Consider the following 15,733-nt stretch of genomic DNA (forward strand, 5'->3'; position numbering starts at 1 on the left):
TTAAATTTGCCTGCTTCTGCTTCAAAGCACTACACGGACTTGCCCCTAAATATATAACTGACCTTTTCGTCTTCTCAGCCAACAGACACAAGAGAAGCTCACATTCCAACTTCGTTTCCCCCCCAGTGAGAGGTTGTAAACTGAAAAAACACCATGAACATCTTCTCTCGCACCAAGCAGCATCATGGGGTAAAGACCTAGAACAATTGCTTTCGCCCACTACTTATGAGGAATTTAGGAAACGTCTGAAAACACACCTGTTCCTAAAGTATCTAGACAACTGATCCTCTCTTCTCTCTCCCCTCTATAGCGATTAACTTGTTCTATTGATCACTCTCTCCTCAAAAATGGATTTCCTGTCCTATTAACCCTATTTCTTCCTCCCCTCTTAAAGTCAATCAGTTTGTACCTTTGCTTAATCTTTGTAAACCGCATAGAACTTCACGGTATTGCGATATATAAGCTGTTATTATTATTATTATTATTATTATTATTATACAGGGATAAGGCTTTAAGAGTTCTTGGTTACAAATTGGTTAAACAGGTTGGTTTTAACTAGTTTTATGAAGTTAAGATAGGATGAGGAGTGCTTGATGATGTTGCCTAGCCAGCCGTTCTGTTGACTTGCTTGGAAAGCAAGAGTTCTGTCAAGGAATCTTTTGTATTGGCAAGTTTTTATTGTGGGGTGGCTATTGTGGGGTGGCTATGTATTCTGTGTGTAGGCCTGGTGGAACAATCCAATTTAAAATGGGAGACCAGGTATAAGGGAGCCAAACCAAGAATAGATTTGAAACATAGGCAGGCAAATTTGAACAACACTCTTGCTTCTAGGGGCAGCCAATGAAGTTTTTGGTGTTAGGGGGTTATGTGATCCCATTTTTTTATACTGAAAATCAGTCGCACTGCCGAATTTTGTGATTCGGAGTCTTTGAATGTTTTCTTCAGAGACCCCAGGTAAATTCTGTTGCAATAGTCGAGCAGGCTTAAAATGGAGGATTGCACTAGTGAGTGGAATGATGCTGTATCGAAGTACTTTCTGATGGTTCTTAGTTTCCACAGTGTCGAGAAGCTTTTTTGATCAGTAACTGTGTGAATATGAGGTAACGGTTCAGTGTCACTCCCAGAATTTTTATGGAATCGACAATAGGGAAGTTCTGACCGTTCAGGGAAATTGAAGTATCTTTGATTTTGTCATTCGGGCTCGCCAGGAAGAATTTGGTTTTTTCAGCATTGAGTTTCAGTTTGAACTCAGTCATCCATGATTCAATTTGCTTTAAAGTTGATGCCAGATGATTCTTGGTTTTAGGAGTCAGGCTTGTTAGGGGAAGGACTATGGTGATGTCATCGGCATAGATGTAAAATTTGATTTTTAATTTTTGCAGTAGATTTGCCAGTGAGGCTAGGTAAATGTTGAACAGAGTGGAGAATAAGGGGGAAACCCTGTGGGACTCCGCATTGGTTTACCCAGCTGGAGGATTGGTTATTATCGACTCGGTACGATCGTTTAGTCAAGAAACCTTGGAACCATTTTAATACATTACCGGAGAGGCCAATTGTCTCCAAGCAGTCAATTAGGATAGCATGATCGACTAAATCGAAGGCACTACTCAAGTCTAACTGAAGGATTAGTGCACTAGAACCCTGGCTGAATAAATTCAGGAGGGAATCCAGCAATGAAGCAATAACTGTTTCCATGCTGTTTCCGGAACGAAAACCTGATTGGTTGTCATGAAGTATGCTGAGTACTTGGAGAGACCCCCCCAGTAAAGAGACTTGTGAGTACTGGTCGACAAGTCGATGAAGCCATCCGTGTAATGTGCGGCGGCGGTGAAAAGGATGAACAGAATGCTAGGAATGATTAAGAAGGGGATCACAAACAGATCGGAGAAGGTTGTCATGCCGCTGTACCGGGCCATGGTACACCCTGGAATACTGCGTCCAGCACTGGTCGCCGTACATGAAGAAGGACGCAGTACTACTCGAGAGGGTCTAGAGAAGAGCGACTAAAATGGTTAAGGGGCTGGAGGAGTTGCTGTACAGTGAGAGATTAGAGAAACTGGGCCTCTTTTCCCTTGAAAAGAGGAGACTGAGAGGGGACATGATCGAAACATTCATGATAATGAAGGGACTAGACTTAGTAGATAAGGACAGGTTGTTCACCCTCTCCAAGGTAGAGAGAACGAAAGGGCAGTCTCTAAAGTTAAAAGGGGATAGATTCTGTACAAATGTAAGGAAGTTCTTCTTCACCCAGAGAGTGGTGGAAAACTGGAACGCTCTTCTGGAGGCTGTTATAGGGAAAACACCTTCCAGGGATTCAAGGCAAAGACAAGTTCCTGCTGAACCGGAACGTATGCAGGTAGGGCTGGTCTCGGTTAGGGCACTGGTCTTTGACCTAGGGGCCGCCATGTGATCGGACTGCTGGGCACGATGGACCACTGGTCTGACCTAGCAGCGGCAATTCTTATGTTCTTATAACATCTTATAGAGGAACTTAGCAAGTAAAATGAATAATTACTAGATTGTTGGTTCAACATTGTCTTGATGAAGGTTATGACCATCATTTACTGTGTTGCAATGTTATATTAATTCAGAATCCACCAAAATCCAATCCAAAAATTGATTCCAAAAACTTAATAAACTTTCATACTAATTTTTTATATATATTGATCAAAGCTCTTAAGATGGATGTCAGAGTATATAACTGCAGAAATACAGCTCAAACCTTCGTTGATCCATTTTTTTGTGTGTGTAAGGACATATACTTTTTCCAATCTTCTTCTAAATCATATTGATATATAATGATAATATGAAACTTATCTTTGTATGTTTATCACCCCTCCCAACATGAATTCACGTTTCACCACCTTCTTCAGGATTGAGGTTCCACATTGCCAAACCTTGAGCTGCAACAACAAACATTCAGAAAGCATATCACAATGCTATTTATGAAACTTATCTTCAAACAGGAATCAAATTGAGCCAAATACTGGTGATGTATCATCTTACCAATATTTACCAAGAAACATATTCTTCAGCATGGCTGTGGCGGCTTCTCTTTGGATCACTGATCTTCAAACCTTTATTATCGGGGCCCAGTGAAATAAACATACAATCATCTACCCCCTTTTCCTATATCTTATTCTTATTATGCTCTGCTGTCCTCTGACAAACCTTCTAGCTCAGTCTAGCTTAGTGGTCTCAAACTCGTGGCTCGCCAGGTACTATTTTGAGGCTTTCGGTATGTTTATCATAATCACAAAAGTAAAATAAAACAGTTTCCTTGATCATATGTCTCTTTAGCTATAAATTACAATATTATTATTAAAACGTAACCAAAAGGAAAGATTTATAAACTATAAAGAGTTTCACCTCATGCAAAAATGTCATTTCTTTAATAAGACATTAACTATTTTTTTGCTGAGGCCCTCCAAGTACCTAAAATGTGGCCCTGCAAACAGTTTGAGTTTGAGACCACTGGTCTAGCGCAATCATTTTAAGCCATATAGTGCCAGTACCCCTGTCCTGCTGTCCTTGGAGAACATCTTCTATAGGTGAATATCTTTGCTATATTTGGTTGCCTTGGGGTGGGGAAAGGCAGAAGACAGCAATTCTTGTTCAGTGATATCTATATTTGAGTTTAGTCATGATGCTTGTTTGTTCAGGATAGCCAAATCAATAAAGCTTTTTCTCATAAACATAGCATAGTTCAAAATGCTTGTTGAATGAGGCCCAAGTTTTCCAGGGGATTAGTGTCCTATGTTGATCTGGATGCATTTCCCAACTCAGATGTGTGGTAGTAGTGACTCTTGAGTCCATTGGTGTTTAGTTTGGCCAGAACATCACTGAAAGCAGATGTCGGACCTCTCATAGGTAAAAAAGAAGAAATCAATACATGTTTACTCAGGACTGTTTTTGTCTTAATCTCTATGTGTTGCATGTTTGGTTGCATGTTCCAGGGGCACATACATGAAAAATCATTTGTAGGTGACAAACCTAGGGAGACAACCAGATACTTAATTTATAGATTGGACAAGTAACCTACTGGTTGGAGATTGAGAATTAGGAGAGCTAAGGTTCATATCCTGCTGCTTCCTCTACTGCAGGGGTAGGGAACGCTGGTCCTCGAGAGCCGTATTCCAGTTGGGTTTTCAGGATTTCCCCAATGAATATGCATTGAAAGCAGTGCATGCAAATAGATCTCATGCATATTCATTGGGGAAATCCTGAAAATCCGACTGGAATATGGTTCTCGAGGACCGGAGTTCCCTACCCCTGCTCTACTGCACCTTGTGACACTGAAGAAGTTACTTCTTTTAGTTCAAGCCCAACTTAGATTATAAATCCCCTGAATTTAACTCACCCTGTGCATAGATTTGGAAAAGGTGAATAATTAAACCTAAAATTCAAATTCAAGATAGATCTAGAAATCAGGTGACAGGTAAAGTAAAAGAGAGGATGAATGAATATGTATGATCCTGAAGTTCTTCATGGTTTCTCAACAGGGTATTCATGTAGAAGGAACCACATTTCTATTACAATTGAGGAATCCTGAACATGCAAATATAACCCTTGGAGCAGCACGAACCAACCTGGCACAGAAACCTCTACCAAAGTATGTCTTCCCTGTTGCTTTAAATTAAAGGTGTGGTATGGCTGAAGGTGGGGCATACAACCCCAAAAGGGATCTACCTCTTCACTTGTACTAATTCTTCTGCACTGTATAACTTCTATAAATTGATTGTTTTCACCTACTGTCATTGTGTTAGATTCTCCTCTGCAGGATAGTGTTTGTGCATGAGTTTTGCATTGATTTTGTTAATGCAGAGGTTTTTGACTTGAACTTCAGGACACACCTAGCTAGTCAAGTTTTCAGGATACCCACAATGCATAGACAGTGGAGGCAATGCATGCAAATTTTTCTCCTACTCATTCATTATGGATATCTTGAAAACCAGACTGGTATGACATGTCCTGAGGACTAGGTTGAGAAACCCTGCTTTGGGGGGATTAGGTCTTCTGCTTATGCTCCATAATATACAATAAATCCTGCAGTTGAGAGGGGAGATGGAGAGGTGTGTGTATGTTTGTGTATGTATATTTATAATAAATACTCAACTTTCTGTTTTCAGAAGGGCACGATGGGTCATAGGGAAAGGCTTGGTGCAGGCAGCCTTTGAGTACAGCTTTTGTTGGTGCTGCAAGGCTGAAGACTTGCAGCATTTCAAAAGGTGGTGAGGGTGAGGAAGGAGAGCGTTGGCAGGTTCAGGAGGGGAAGGAGAGATGCTGGACCATGTACAGTAGAGTAGGGACAGGAGGGAGGCAGAAGATAGGCAGCATGCAATTATTAATTGCAGTGTAAATCCCGATTGATGTGCAGTCATAAGAACATAAGAATAGAATAGCCTTACTGGGTCAGACCAAAGGTCCATCAAGCCCAGTAGCCTCTTCTCACAGTGGCCAATCCAGTTCACTAGTACCTGGCCCAAACCCAAGGAATAGCAACATTCCATGCTACCAATCCAGGGCAAGCAGTGGCTTCCCCCATGTCTTTCTCAATAACAGACTATGGACTTTTCCTCCAGGAAATTGTCCAAAACGTTTTTTTAAACCAGCTACACAATCTACTCTTCCCACAACCTCTGGCAATGCGTACCAGATCTTAACTATTCTCTAAGTGAAAAAATATTTCCTCCTATTGGTTTTAAAAGTATTTTCCTGTAGCTTCATCGAGTGTTCCCTAGACTTTGTAATTTTTGACAGTGTGAAAAATCAATCCACTTGTACCCAGGATTTTGTAGACTTCAATCATATCTCCCCTCAGCCGTCTCTTTTCCATGCTGAAGAGCCGTAACCTTTTTAGTCTTTCCTCATATGAGAGGAGTTCATCCCCTTTATCATCTTGGTTGCTTTTCTTTGAACCTTTTCTAGTGCTGTTATCTTTCTTGAGATAAGGAGACCAGAATTGAATGCATTACTCCAGATTAGGTCACAACATGGAGTGATACAGGGGATTATATCATTTTTAGTCTTGTTAACCATCCCTTTTTTAATTATTTCCAGCACCCTGTTTGCTTTTTTTGACCACACATTGGGCGGAAGGTTTCATTGTATTGTCTACGATGACACCCAGATCCTTTTCTTGGGCTAACCCCCAAGGTAGACCCTAGCATCCGGTAACTGTGATTCGGGTTAGTCTTCCCAATGTGCATCACTTTGCATTTGTCCAGTCCTAATACATATGTGTTTGTGTGTGTGGTGTGTGTATATACTAGTGTTTTAGCCCGTTACATTCGTTACAGTAATGGGTGCTAGAATAGCCCCACCTATATCCTGACCCTGACTCTGACACCACCCATGCCCCGCCTCTATCATGCCCAGACCTTGCCTCCCACTGATCCCAGTCCCACCACCTCACCTTTCACCATTTCCTTTGTACCCTTTTGGCCCTCATAGATCCTCTATTGCATTTATCACCTGACAGGGTCTTTACTTACCCGAGGCAGCAGCAGCAGTCCTGACGTACCAACCTTTCCTCCCTCAGTGTCCCAAAGCAGCAGTGGTCCTACCATTTCCATCTCTCCCTTTCCCCCTTTCACACCCTCTACCATCTCTCTCTGACCCTATTTCACCCCTTTTGCCATCTTTCCCTTTCCTGTCCCCCTCTGTCATTCCCCAAGACCATCTCTCTCTCCTGCCCCCTCCACACTCCCTGAAGTCTCCCTATCCCCTACCATCTCTCCTGGTCCCCCTAGTAGCCCCTCTGTCCTTCTCATCCATCTATCTCTCTCTCCTTTTCTCACTTGAGTCCAGCATCTCCACCTTCTCCCACTCCCTCCCCCGAATCCATCACCTCCTGCCTCTGCGGAGCTCTCGCAGCTATTCCTCGTCCTCCTCCAGCCAGGCTTCAGCCATCTACACTGGCTCCGGGCTCGGCTGCCGCGGCCTGCAGCTGCCAACAGCTGCGGCAGCTGACATCCACCTCAGGGAAGAGAGAGATTCTTGTGTGCGCCGGGAAGGGGGGGAGGGGGGCATGACGGCCAGATAATCAAGAAAGTGGGGCTTTCACTTTAATCTATGTATGCTGGAAGCCCACTGTGTTCCTACTTCATGACTTCCTGTTATAGTCTTGAACACATAGGAGGCCCTGTACTTCAATTTTCAGCTGCAGACCTGTCTGCTCAGATCTGGCTAAACAGCAAGGAACAGGCCAAGGAGAAAGGGGAGATACTGGACCACCAAGCAGGGGAGAGACAAGATGCTGGTCTGCCAGGGAAGGGGAATGAGAACACAGGGGAACAAGGAGATACTGAACTATGAGAAGAAGATGGAAAGCACCAAGATGCTGGACTGCCAGGGGCAGAGGAAACGGGCAAAGGTCCAAGACCTCTGGTGTTTACATTTACCTCAGAACTGGTATAAAGTTATGCATAAACATCTGCTTCCAGGGCCACTTATGTGCCATTATAAAAGATTTAGCCAGAAGTGCCTATGCAGGGCAAGTGCATAGGTAGAGTTGCGAATTCCCCTCAGCTTTTTTTTTTTTTAAGCGCTAGCAAGCAACTTGAACCCATGCTCTGGGGCTCTTATGGTAACACTGTGCATGCCAGCTTCCCTTTGTTCTCCTCCAAAAACGGAAGTTACGTCCTGGGGGGGAGGGAAGAGAAGGGAAGGGAAGTCCCAGAGCATGGGTTTGATTTGTTACAGGCTAAGGTGGGAGATAGGGCAGGAAGGGAAGTTTACAACTTGGTGTTCTTGTTTGCTTCGGGCCTTCCTCACTGCTGGGTTCTGCCTACTTTATGTTTCTGCGAAGGCAGGAACCGGCAGCGAGGAAAGCCCGAAGCAAGAAAGAACATCAAGTTGTAAGCTTCCCTCCATCGCTGTCCTTTCTCCCACCTTAGCCTATAGCGAATCTTCTGGGAGGGATGCTGGGAATGCTGCTGCTCCAACCAATTGGGGGGGGAGAAAGAGAAGCTGCTGCTGCTGCACCCTTTTGGGAAGGGGGTAGAAAAATGCTGCTGCACCTAATTGGGGAGAGAGAGGGAAGGAAGACCAGGGAAGGGAGAGGAGAGGAAAGAGATGCCAAGACTATGGAAGGGAGGGAAAGAAAATGAGATACCAGACCATGAAGGGGGAAGGAGAGATGTAAGGGAATATGAGGGGGAGGAGACAGATGCCAGACCTGGGAATAGGAAGTAAGTAGAGGAGATGCCAGATAATGGAGGGGGCGATGGAAGGAGTGGAGAAAGATGCCAAGGCATGGGGGGAGGAAGGGAAACTAAGGAGACATGCCAGACTAGAGGGAAAGGAAGGAGAGGAGGTGTCAGAGCATGGAGAGAGAGGGGGAGATAGGAGAGGAGAGATGCCAGGGCATGGGGGGGAGGGAAGGGAAAGAGCTAGAGATGCCAGACTATGGGATGGAGTGGGAAGGAAGGAAGAAAGGAAAGGAGAAGAGAGAGATGCCAGAGCATAGGGGAGAGGGTGGAGACAAGAAAATGGAGAGGGGTGAAGCTGAAATGAATATGTACAAAGGCGAGAAACTGCACAAGATATACAGTTTATTTGAAGGAGCAGAGAAAGAGGGAAGATGCCTTATGGAAGAGAGAGAAGGCAGACACTGGATGGGTGGACAGTAGATGGAAAGGGTAGAAAGAGAGAGAGAGGGCAGAGGCTGGGTGGAAGGGGCAAAGAGAGAGGGCAGATGTGACATGGAAGGGAGAGAGGACAAACGCTGAATAGAAAGAAGAGAGCGAAGAGAAGATGATTAAAGCAGAAACGACAAAATCTAGAAAGAAAATTTTTTTTGTTTCTTTATGTAGAATCAAGTAGCGTAACTGTATTGATAAAAATTTATAAATAGGAAATGGAAATAAGGCAATTTTTTTTGACTAAACCCCTTTCCTCAGGTTGGGACAGGATATCATAACAAAGGTATCTTGTACTGTCTTGATGAAAGATTTGGCCTCTGAAAGTTAATTGAAAAATGGATTAGTCTAATAAAATGGTATTTTCTTATTTCTCATTATTTGTTTTATTTCTGTTTGTTAATTTGTAAAGTGGTGATTGTTATGTATCAGATTTTTCAAATTTACATCTACTGTCTTTATATTTTGCACAGTATTAGGGGACATGTGTCACTGTTTCTGTGGTGTTGCATTATATGCGAGTCTGGTTTTTTGGTGGTTCAGTTTTTTGGTGGTTCAGTTTAACTTTCGTCTACATATTTCTATTTTTAGTTTGTGATTATTCCATATTGGGCAAGGATGTATCTGTTCTGTGTGTATGAAAAGGACATGGTTTTCTGTTAGCATCGACTGCACAGGATCAATTGACTGTGCAGGATCTGGGTTGTTTAGTTTTACAATGCCTATGTTGGTTTTCTAGTGCTCACTGCAGTGTTTAAGATGCTGCCTTTTCCTAGGTGCACCCTTGTTGTGTGACTCGTGGATTATTACTAAAAATAACTTTTTTTAATATAGAAAAGGGGGTTGTTAAAAATGATCAGCATTGGCTGTTATATATACTAGGTACGCCACTGGATTTAATGACCTATTCTAACTTTACTGTTGACGTAGGTGTTTTGTCCCCCCCCCCACCATACACACACTTTAAAGAATTAAAGTTGTATTAACATCAAGCAGCTTTCCAAATGACATTAAGAGCAAATAATATTTTTCATACATTGCTAATTATTACCTGCATCTTAACCTAAACTGTTTTGCCCTAGCTTTCACTATGATATTTATCTGCTACTTTTTTACTTTGCTATAGTGCAATCACACAGGTCTCCTTCAAGGCTCAGTAACACCTCTCCATAAATTATGTGGAAGAGGTCTAGAAGTGGGGACCGCATCTATTTCATATCCTCAGTGAGACCTCAAGAAGGAGCCTAGTGATCAAAACATTATTAGAAGTGCTGTAGAGCCGTTTCTTGTATGACTGGATGAGCTATATTTATCTTTTTTTTTTTTAGTTGTTTAAATTCATGCAGAAATAAATGGCTAGATTGAACCTAATGACTTCATTAACGCATTTCCCTTTGTAAACCTCTATACCATTTGAAAGAGGGCGCATATCTAATTATTTGCTTCTAGAATTGAATACTTCTTAAATTTAATAAAAATATTCTGGCACAAATGTCAAACCTTAAAAAAGGAAGTCATATTGAGCATTGGAAAACAATAATAATTAACTAATAAAAATAGTACACATTTAGGGCTCTTTTTACGAAGGCGCATTAGCGGTTTAACACGTGTAATAGCGCGCGCTAAACCACCGCTCTGCACTAGCCGCTACCGCCTTCTCTTGAGCAGGCGGTAGTTTTTCGGCTAGCGCAGGGGTTAGCGCGTGATGAAAAGTCGCACGTGCTAAAGCCGCTAATGCGGCTTCGTAAAAGGAGCCCTTAATTTTCCTGTCCCGCCCCACCCGTCTACTTTTTCATGCCACCTGACTGGAAAAAATTTCTGGAGAGAACACTGACGCCCCCATTATATTCTATGGACGCGTTAGCATTTAGCACGCACTAAATCAGCTAGTGCACCTTAGTAAAAGACCCCCATAATGGATTAAAGGCATGAAACTGTACAGTTTACAAACTGAAAGTAGCTTCAGTGAAGCAACTAAAATATGATAGTATGGAATTAAACTGATATCTGGCAATATAAAATATATCCAGGTTTTAGGGCCCTGGCTGAAGTAGCAGCAGTGATGGCTGCTTTTCCCCTCTGGCCTTGTGTTTATCATTTCTGTGGGTCCCTTGTAGAGCCTACAGCACACAGTAACATGGTCTGATCCATACATTTTTTCTTGAATTCCAGAGAACAGCTGTGTTTATAAAAATATCATAAAAGACAAAGGTAGGTGATTGGTATATCTAATTTGTTACTATAGTAGTAACTGGCAGGGAATTTTTAACAAACTGTTAGCAGGTATGAATGAGGTCCTATCCGACAGAGCTTGGCTACCCAAAATAACTGGAGATAAAAGGCGTATGGTGTGAGGAGTTTGAACTTATGGACTTATATATGTTTAAAAGATTGTTGAAGCATCATTTGTTTTGTACATGTTGAAATATGATTATTGATGTTTTTTTATAATGGATAATTGTAATATATTTGTATCTGTTTGTATATTTATTGTGCATATGTAATATTGTAATCCGCATTGTTAAAGATGCTTACAACCTATAATCTCCTTCTTCAATCTCTGCTCACAGACAGGACCAGCCCCCCTCCCTCTATTGTACAGTCCTTAAATGGCTTTCTTAGAAATTTGATGGGCGGTTTATCAAATTTTAATAAAACTTGAAACTTGGACTATAAATAATAAACTATAAGCCCCTGGTTCCCAGGCCACAAGTTTAACCAGTAGGTAACTCCCTATCACAGAAATTTGACAGGTACAAAGTTCTCAGTTTCTATTCCAAGATTTGAGCCATCACCCTTTCCCAATATTACCATAATCCACATAGACTAATTGCTTGCTTGCTTATATATATTTTGGAGGTACATGTGATTGTTACTGCTGCTCAGAGAAGCATTCATTTTCTGTTTTCAAGGGCTAAACAAGTCTGGCTCTTAGAATATCTGCGGTAAATTCCTTAGATTCATTTGCTTACATTTACTGAATATATTGGTTAATTTGTATTTGTTGCTCAGAAATAAGACCTGGGGATACTGTAGGAGAAGATCAGACTAAGATGGCGGCTTGAAGGGAGCATGGAGATGCCATTCTCGGGAGAATATCTTTTCTGCCTTCCCCAATTCATGGTGAAGCATAAAACTAAAGCCCGGGTTTTCCCGAAGGAATCTGTATTGCTTACTTGGCCGATGGACGCCTTTGTGCAACACCCCTCCCACTCCCAAATTTAGAATCTGGATGAAACCTCAGCAGGAGGAGGCACGCATGCTGAGGCATGCGAACACTCCAGTGAGGGTGCCACCCTATCTCCGGAGGAGTGGAGTCCACCAAAGCGTCCTGTGGCTATGGAGTCGGCGCTGGACACAGAGCATGTCCGAGATGCACCTTTGGTGCAGGGCCAGAGCCGGGAATCAGAATCTGAGCGGCGCCAGGTGGATAAACCAGCATTGTTGGTGGAAGGCTTAGATGTAAGTCAGGAAGGGGAGGTTTGTGTGCAGATTTCTTTGGCAGCAGCAGCTGTAAATTCTGGTGTTACCGGGGAACTCAATGCGAATCTAGCACCTCTGCAGAGACCTTCGGTCTTCAATAGGGAGACGATATGGGAAGCAATTGCTAGCTTACAGCTTTCTTTGGGCAGCCAAATCCAGCAATTATCTAACTGGTGCACATCAGTATTATCAGAGCAAGTTGAGATAAAGAACAGAATATCTAGTCTGGAAAACAAGTCTTTGGACTATGAAACCTTGCAACATTATTAGTTTGCCTTGCTACTAACTCAGACAGATTGTTTTTTAGATACCAAGATTTTTCCTTTATGACCTATAAAATACGGATGTACCCGGATGTCTCTAGAGCCACCCAGAAGAGAAGGTCCTATAGTTAGGAGCAACCTTCACATTGAAATATCTCTTTAAATGTGTAATGGTTTATAAAGAAAATAGATATGTTTTTTATGAGCTGCAGCAGCTATGTAAATTTATTTTTGTTAAAGATCAAATAACTTCCACTTCTTGATAAGGGTACCCAAGTAGAATAGCTCAATGGGAAATAGGATTGGGGGGGTCTTCAAGCCTCATCTTTATTTCTAAGTTTTATGGAATAATGTAGATCAATTTATTTTTCAGCTCCTTCTCCAAAAATTGTGGACTAATTATACTCTGATTTAATTAATACATTTCCTGGAAGCTTTGAATTGAGAACATTAGTTCTTATTGTTTAGATATTTTCTGTTCATTGTATTTTTTCTTATTTTTGACAGATGTTATTGTCAAAAATTTAAAAAAGCATAAATAAAGAATTATAAAAAAAAAAAGAAATAAGATCTGGGTTGTGGCTCTTCAGATCATAGTCAATATCTCTAACTTAAGATTTGAAAAACAGAAGCCTACAAGTCAGACCAGTGTGTATTGGCATCCATGTGAACTGTATACTGTTAAACATGTGGTTTCATGCCTTTTTTATGGGTTGGTTTGTGTACTTTGTGTTTTTTGGATGAGGAAATATGAATAACACACTTTTTTATGTGTTTCTCAGATAACTTGCTGCTGCCATGAAACGTCCTCGGCATTCTCCCAATATGTAAAGTCTCTGTGCTACTTAGGTTTGAGTTATGGATGAAAATGAAAGCTTTTTTGTGTACATTTTTTTCCCCTCGCAAGCCATTGGAATACTGTGAAGATCCTTTACTATGCCATGGAGTGCCATTTCTGGTGAACTGGTGGCTGCAGCTATTGGGAGTGACTGCCACTTTTGTTGTGTCCCTGACTACAGGGGGCCCAAACCCTGTGCCTAATTAAAATCTTGGAAAATGACTCTCTTTCTTTCCCTTTTACCACTTCCTCCACTACCTGAGAACTCACAGAGGGGAGAGGCTGTAAACTGGAGAGATGCTGCGCTGTTCCTCATCTATCAAGGTCAGGCAGAGACATACTTGAACTGTGATGGGAGAAGTGTACATAATCTATACTTTGATTCTTTTCTGAGTGTTCTTTGCAGACTTCCAGCCAGCCTACTTAACCGTTATGTGCCAAGGGACAAAAATTATGTTGGGGGAATTAGTCATTTGGGTTTTTTCCTCTTTTCCCCAAGTTGGACAATTAAATAATCATCAAAAAGATGTTTTGAGTACTGATTTTTTTTTATTGATAGAAAAGATAAGTAATGACTTAATGCAGGTGGATAGTCCACTCCAGATATGACTCAGATCTGGATTTTGTTGGATCACAGTAGTCAAAATGTGACCTTCTGTTCAGAGGACATTGTGATGTGTGTGCATGAGGGGAGACAGTGTATTAATGTGTTGAAAGATTTTATAAGTTGAAATAAAATGCAAGTAATCAAATATCAATAAAACTAGGAGTAACATCCTCAGGTGTGAGTCTAATTAACAGCTCTAGACAATTGCAGCAATCCTGCTTCTGTTACCTTCCAATCACGTTCCTCATATCAGTACCTAGTTCAGCTTCCCTTTATGAGACAGATTAAGGGGCAGTTTGAAATTAATTTGAGTATTACGAAATGCTTCACATAAATCTTCCAGGAAAGTTTTTTCCCACGTGACAAGAAGTTAAATGAGTGAACTGCAAATAAGCAAAATGATCACTTGGCATAAATTGATAGTCACAAGCCAGCTTTTCTAAAAGTATTAAGTCAGCATCATTGAAAAATTACCCCAAGGTAACTAATTGCATCATGCCACCACCTAAAGAAACCCAGGGCTTTGACTAGGTGGAAAAACAGGGTTATCCACAATAGGAGAAAGCTTTGATAACTGAATGTCTCAAACTTAGCCTCTGCAATCCCAAACCTGAAAACTATGATCAGTAATTTTTATTGAGTACAGGAGAACACAGCATAATGGCAGGTAGCTCAACATTTAAGAAGTATAACAAACATCCCTGAGCATTCATAACATCCCTCCCCAGAGCTCCCATCTCAGAGTGTACAGAGTAAAGAAAATTTGTTGAGAATGAAAACAAGCAGTAAACAAAACCAAGTCAGCAATTTAAAAGTCTGCTTTGGGCCATTGGCGCCAAAGTTTCCCAAAAGGGTTCCCATGTAGCTTGAAAATAGGCTTCACATGCTGAAGAGATGGTCGGCGCTCCCATGCCAAAAGATGAATTATTTGAATCCTCCATAGTAGGAGAGCAGGGGCATCAAGATCCAGCCACTGCAGGAGAATGCACCGTAGAGCTCCCAAGATTAACCATTTGAGGAAAGTGCTCGTGCCTTTTTGTCGAGGATGATGAGAGGGATGTAGGTCAAACAACACAGCAGGTGAGCGGCAAATTTTTATCTTCCAAATGGATTCAGCAAAGCTAAAGACTTGGTCCCAGAATGCATAAATGTGAGGACAGGACCAAAACATATGACCCAATCCTGCTTCAGCATTGCTACATCTAGGACAGTCTGCAGTTAGGCAAAGCTTCTGTCAAATGTGCCCTCTTGGCTGAAAAGTAAAGATGAGACAGCAATTTCAAGTTTATTCAGACTTGATATACCGCTTTTACATACCAAAGCGGTTTCCAACTTAACAATCTTAAAAATTAATTAAAAACTTGGGGGGAAAGACGAACAACCAATACTGATAGATAGGACAAAGAAAAAAAGGGTCAAAACAAAAGGGAAGAGGGTAAGGTTACAATATCAAAATAAAAAGATAGGGTACAGGAAAAAAAACGACACGAGAGAGGGAATGTCAGGAACAGATTGCTTCGTGTTTTTCTCTCTTTTTTTTTTTCCATTATCGATTGTAAATCTCATAGGCATCTTTGAAAAGAAAAGTTTTAAGATTTGTTTAAATTAGTTTCTTGTCATAGTGTAAGGGAAAGGGCGTTCCAAAGTGTGGGCACAACTACTGAGTAAATAGTTTTTCGCATTGTATTGTAGAATAGCTGTCTAATTGTGGGAATACTCAAGAGAAGTTGGTTAGAGGATCTCAGTGACCTTGAGGATTCATAAGGGATTAAAAACCTGTCAATGAACATGGGAGAGTGATTGAGCTGAAGTTTGAATGCTAGTAAGAGAGTTTTGAACGAGATTCTGTGTGTGATAGGTAACCAATGGGCTTTTTTAAGAAGAGGTGAGACGTCAAATT

The 15,733-nt window shown here is 41.5% G+C and overlaps 1 protein-coding gene across 4 annotated transcripts in view; it reads left to right on the forward strand.

Moving 5' to 3' along the window:
- The window catches only part of TTC31 (tetratricopeptide repeat domain 31), a 163,149-nt gene that overhangs the window by 125,913 nt on the left and 21,503 nt on the right, over nt 1-15,733 (forward strand). The window contains exons 17-19 of one of the 4 annotated variants that reach the window (XM_033954926.1): nt 4,503-4,612; nt 10,815-10,853; nt 13,171-13,753. In XM_033954926.1, coding sequence (XP_033810817.1) covers nt 4,503-4,612; nt 10,815-10,833 — 129 coding nt within the window. In that variant the 3' untranslated portion in view covers nt 10,834-10,853; nt 13,171-13,753. Of the gene's footprint in view, nt 1-4,502; nt 4,613-10,814; nt 10,854-13,170; nt 13,754-15,733 lie in introns of those variants that run through there. The other 3 variants (XM_033954937.1, XM_033954946.1, XM_033954919.1) reach the window with 3 other exon arrangements.

The sequence above is a fragment of the Geotrypetes seraphini genome, chromosome 1 (genome assembly GCF_902459505.1).
Source record: "Geotrypetes seraphini chromosome 1, aGeoSer1.1, whole genome shotgun sequence".
Taxonomy (NCBI): domain Eukaryota; kingdom Metazoa; phylum Chordata; class Amphibia; order Gymnophiona; family Dermophiidae; genus Geotrypetes; species Geotrypetes seraphini.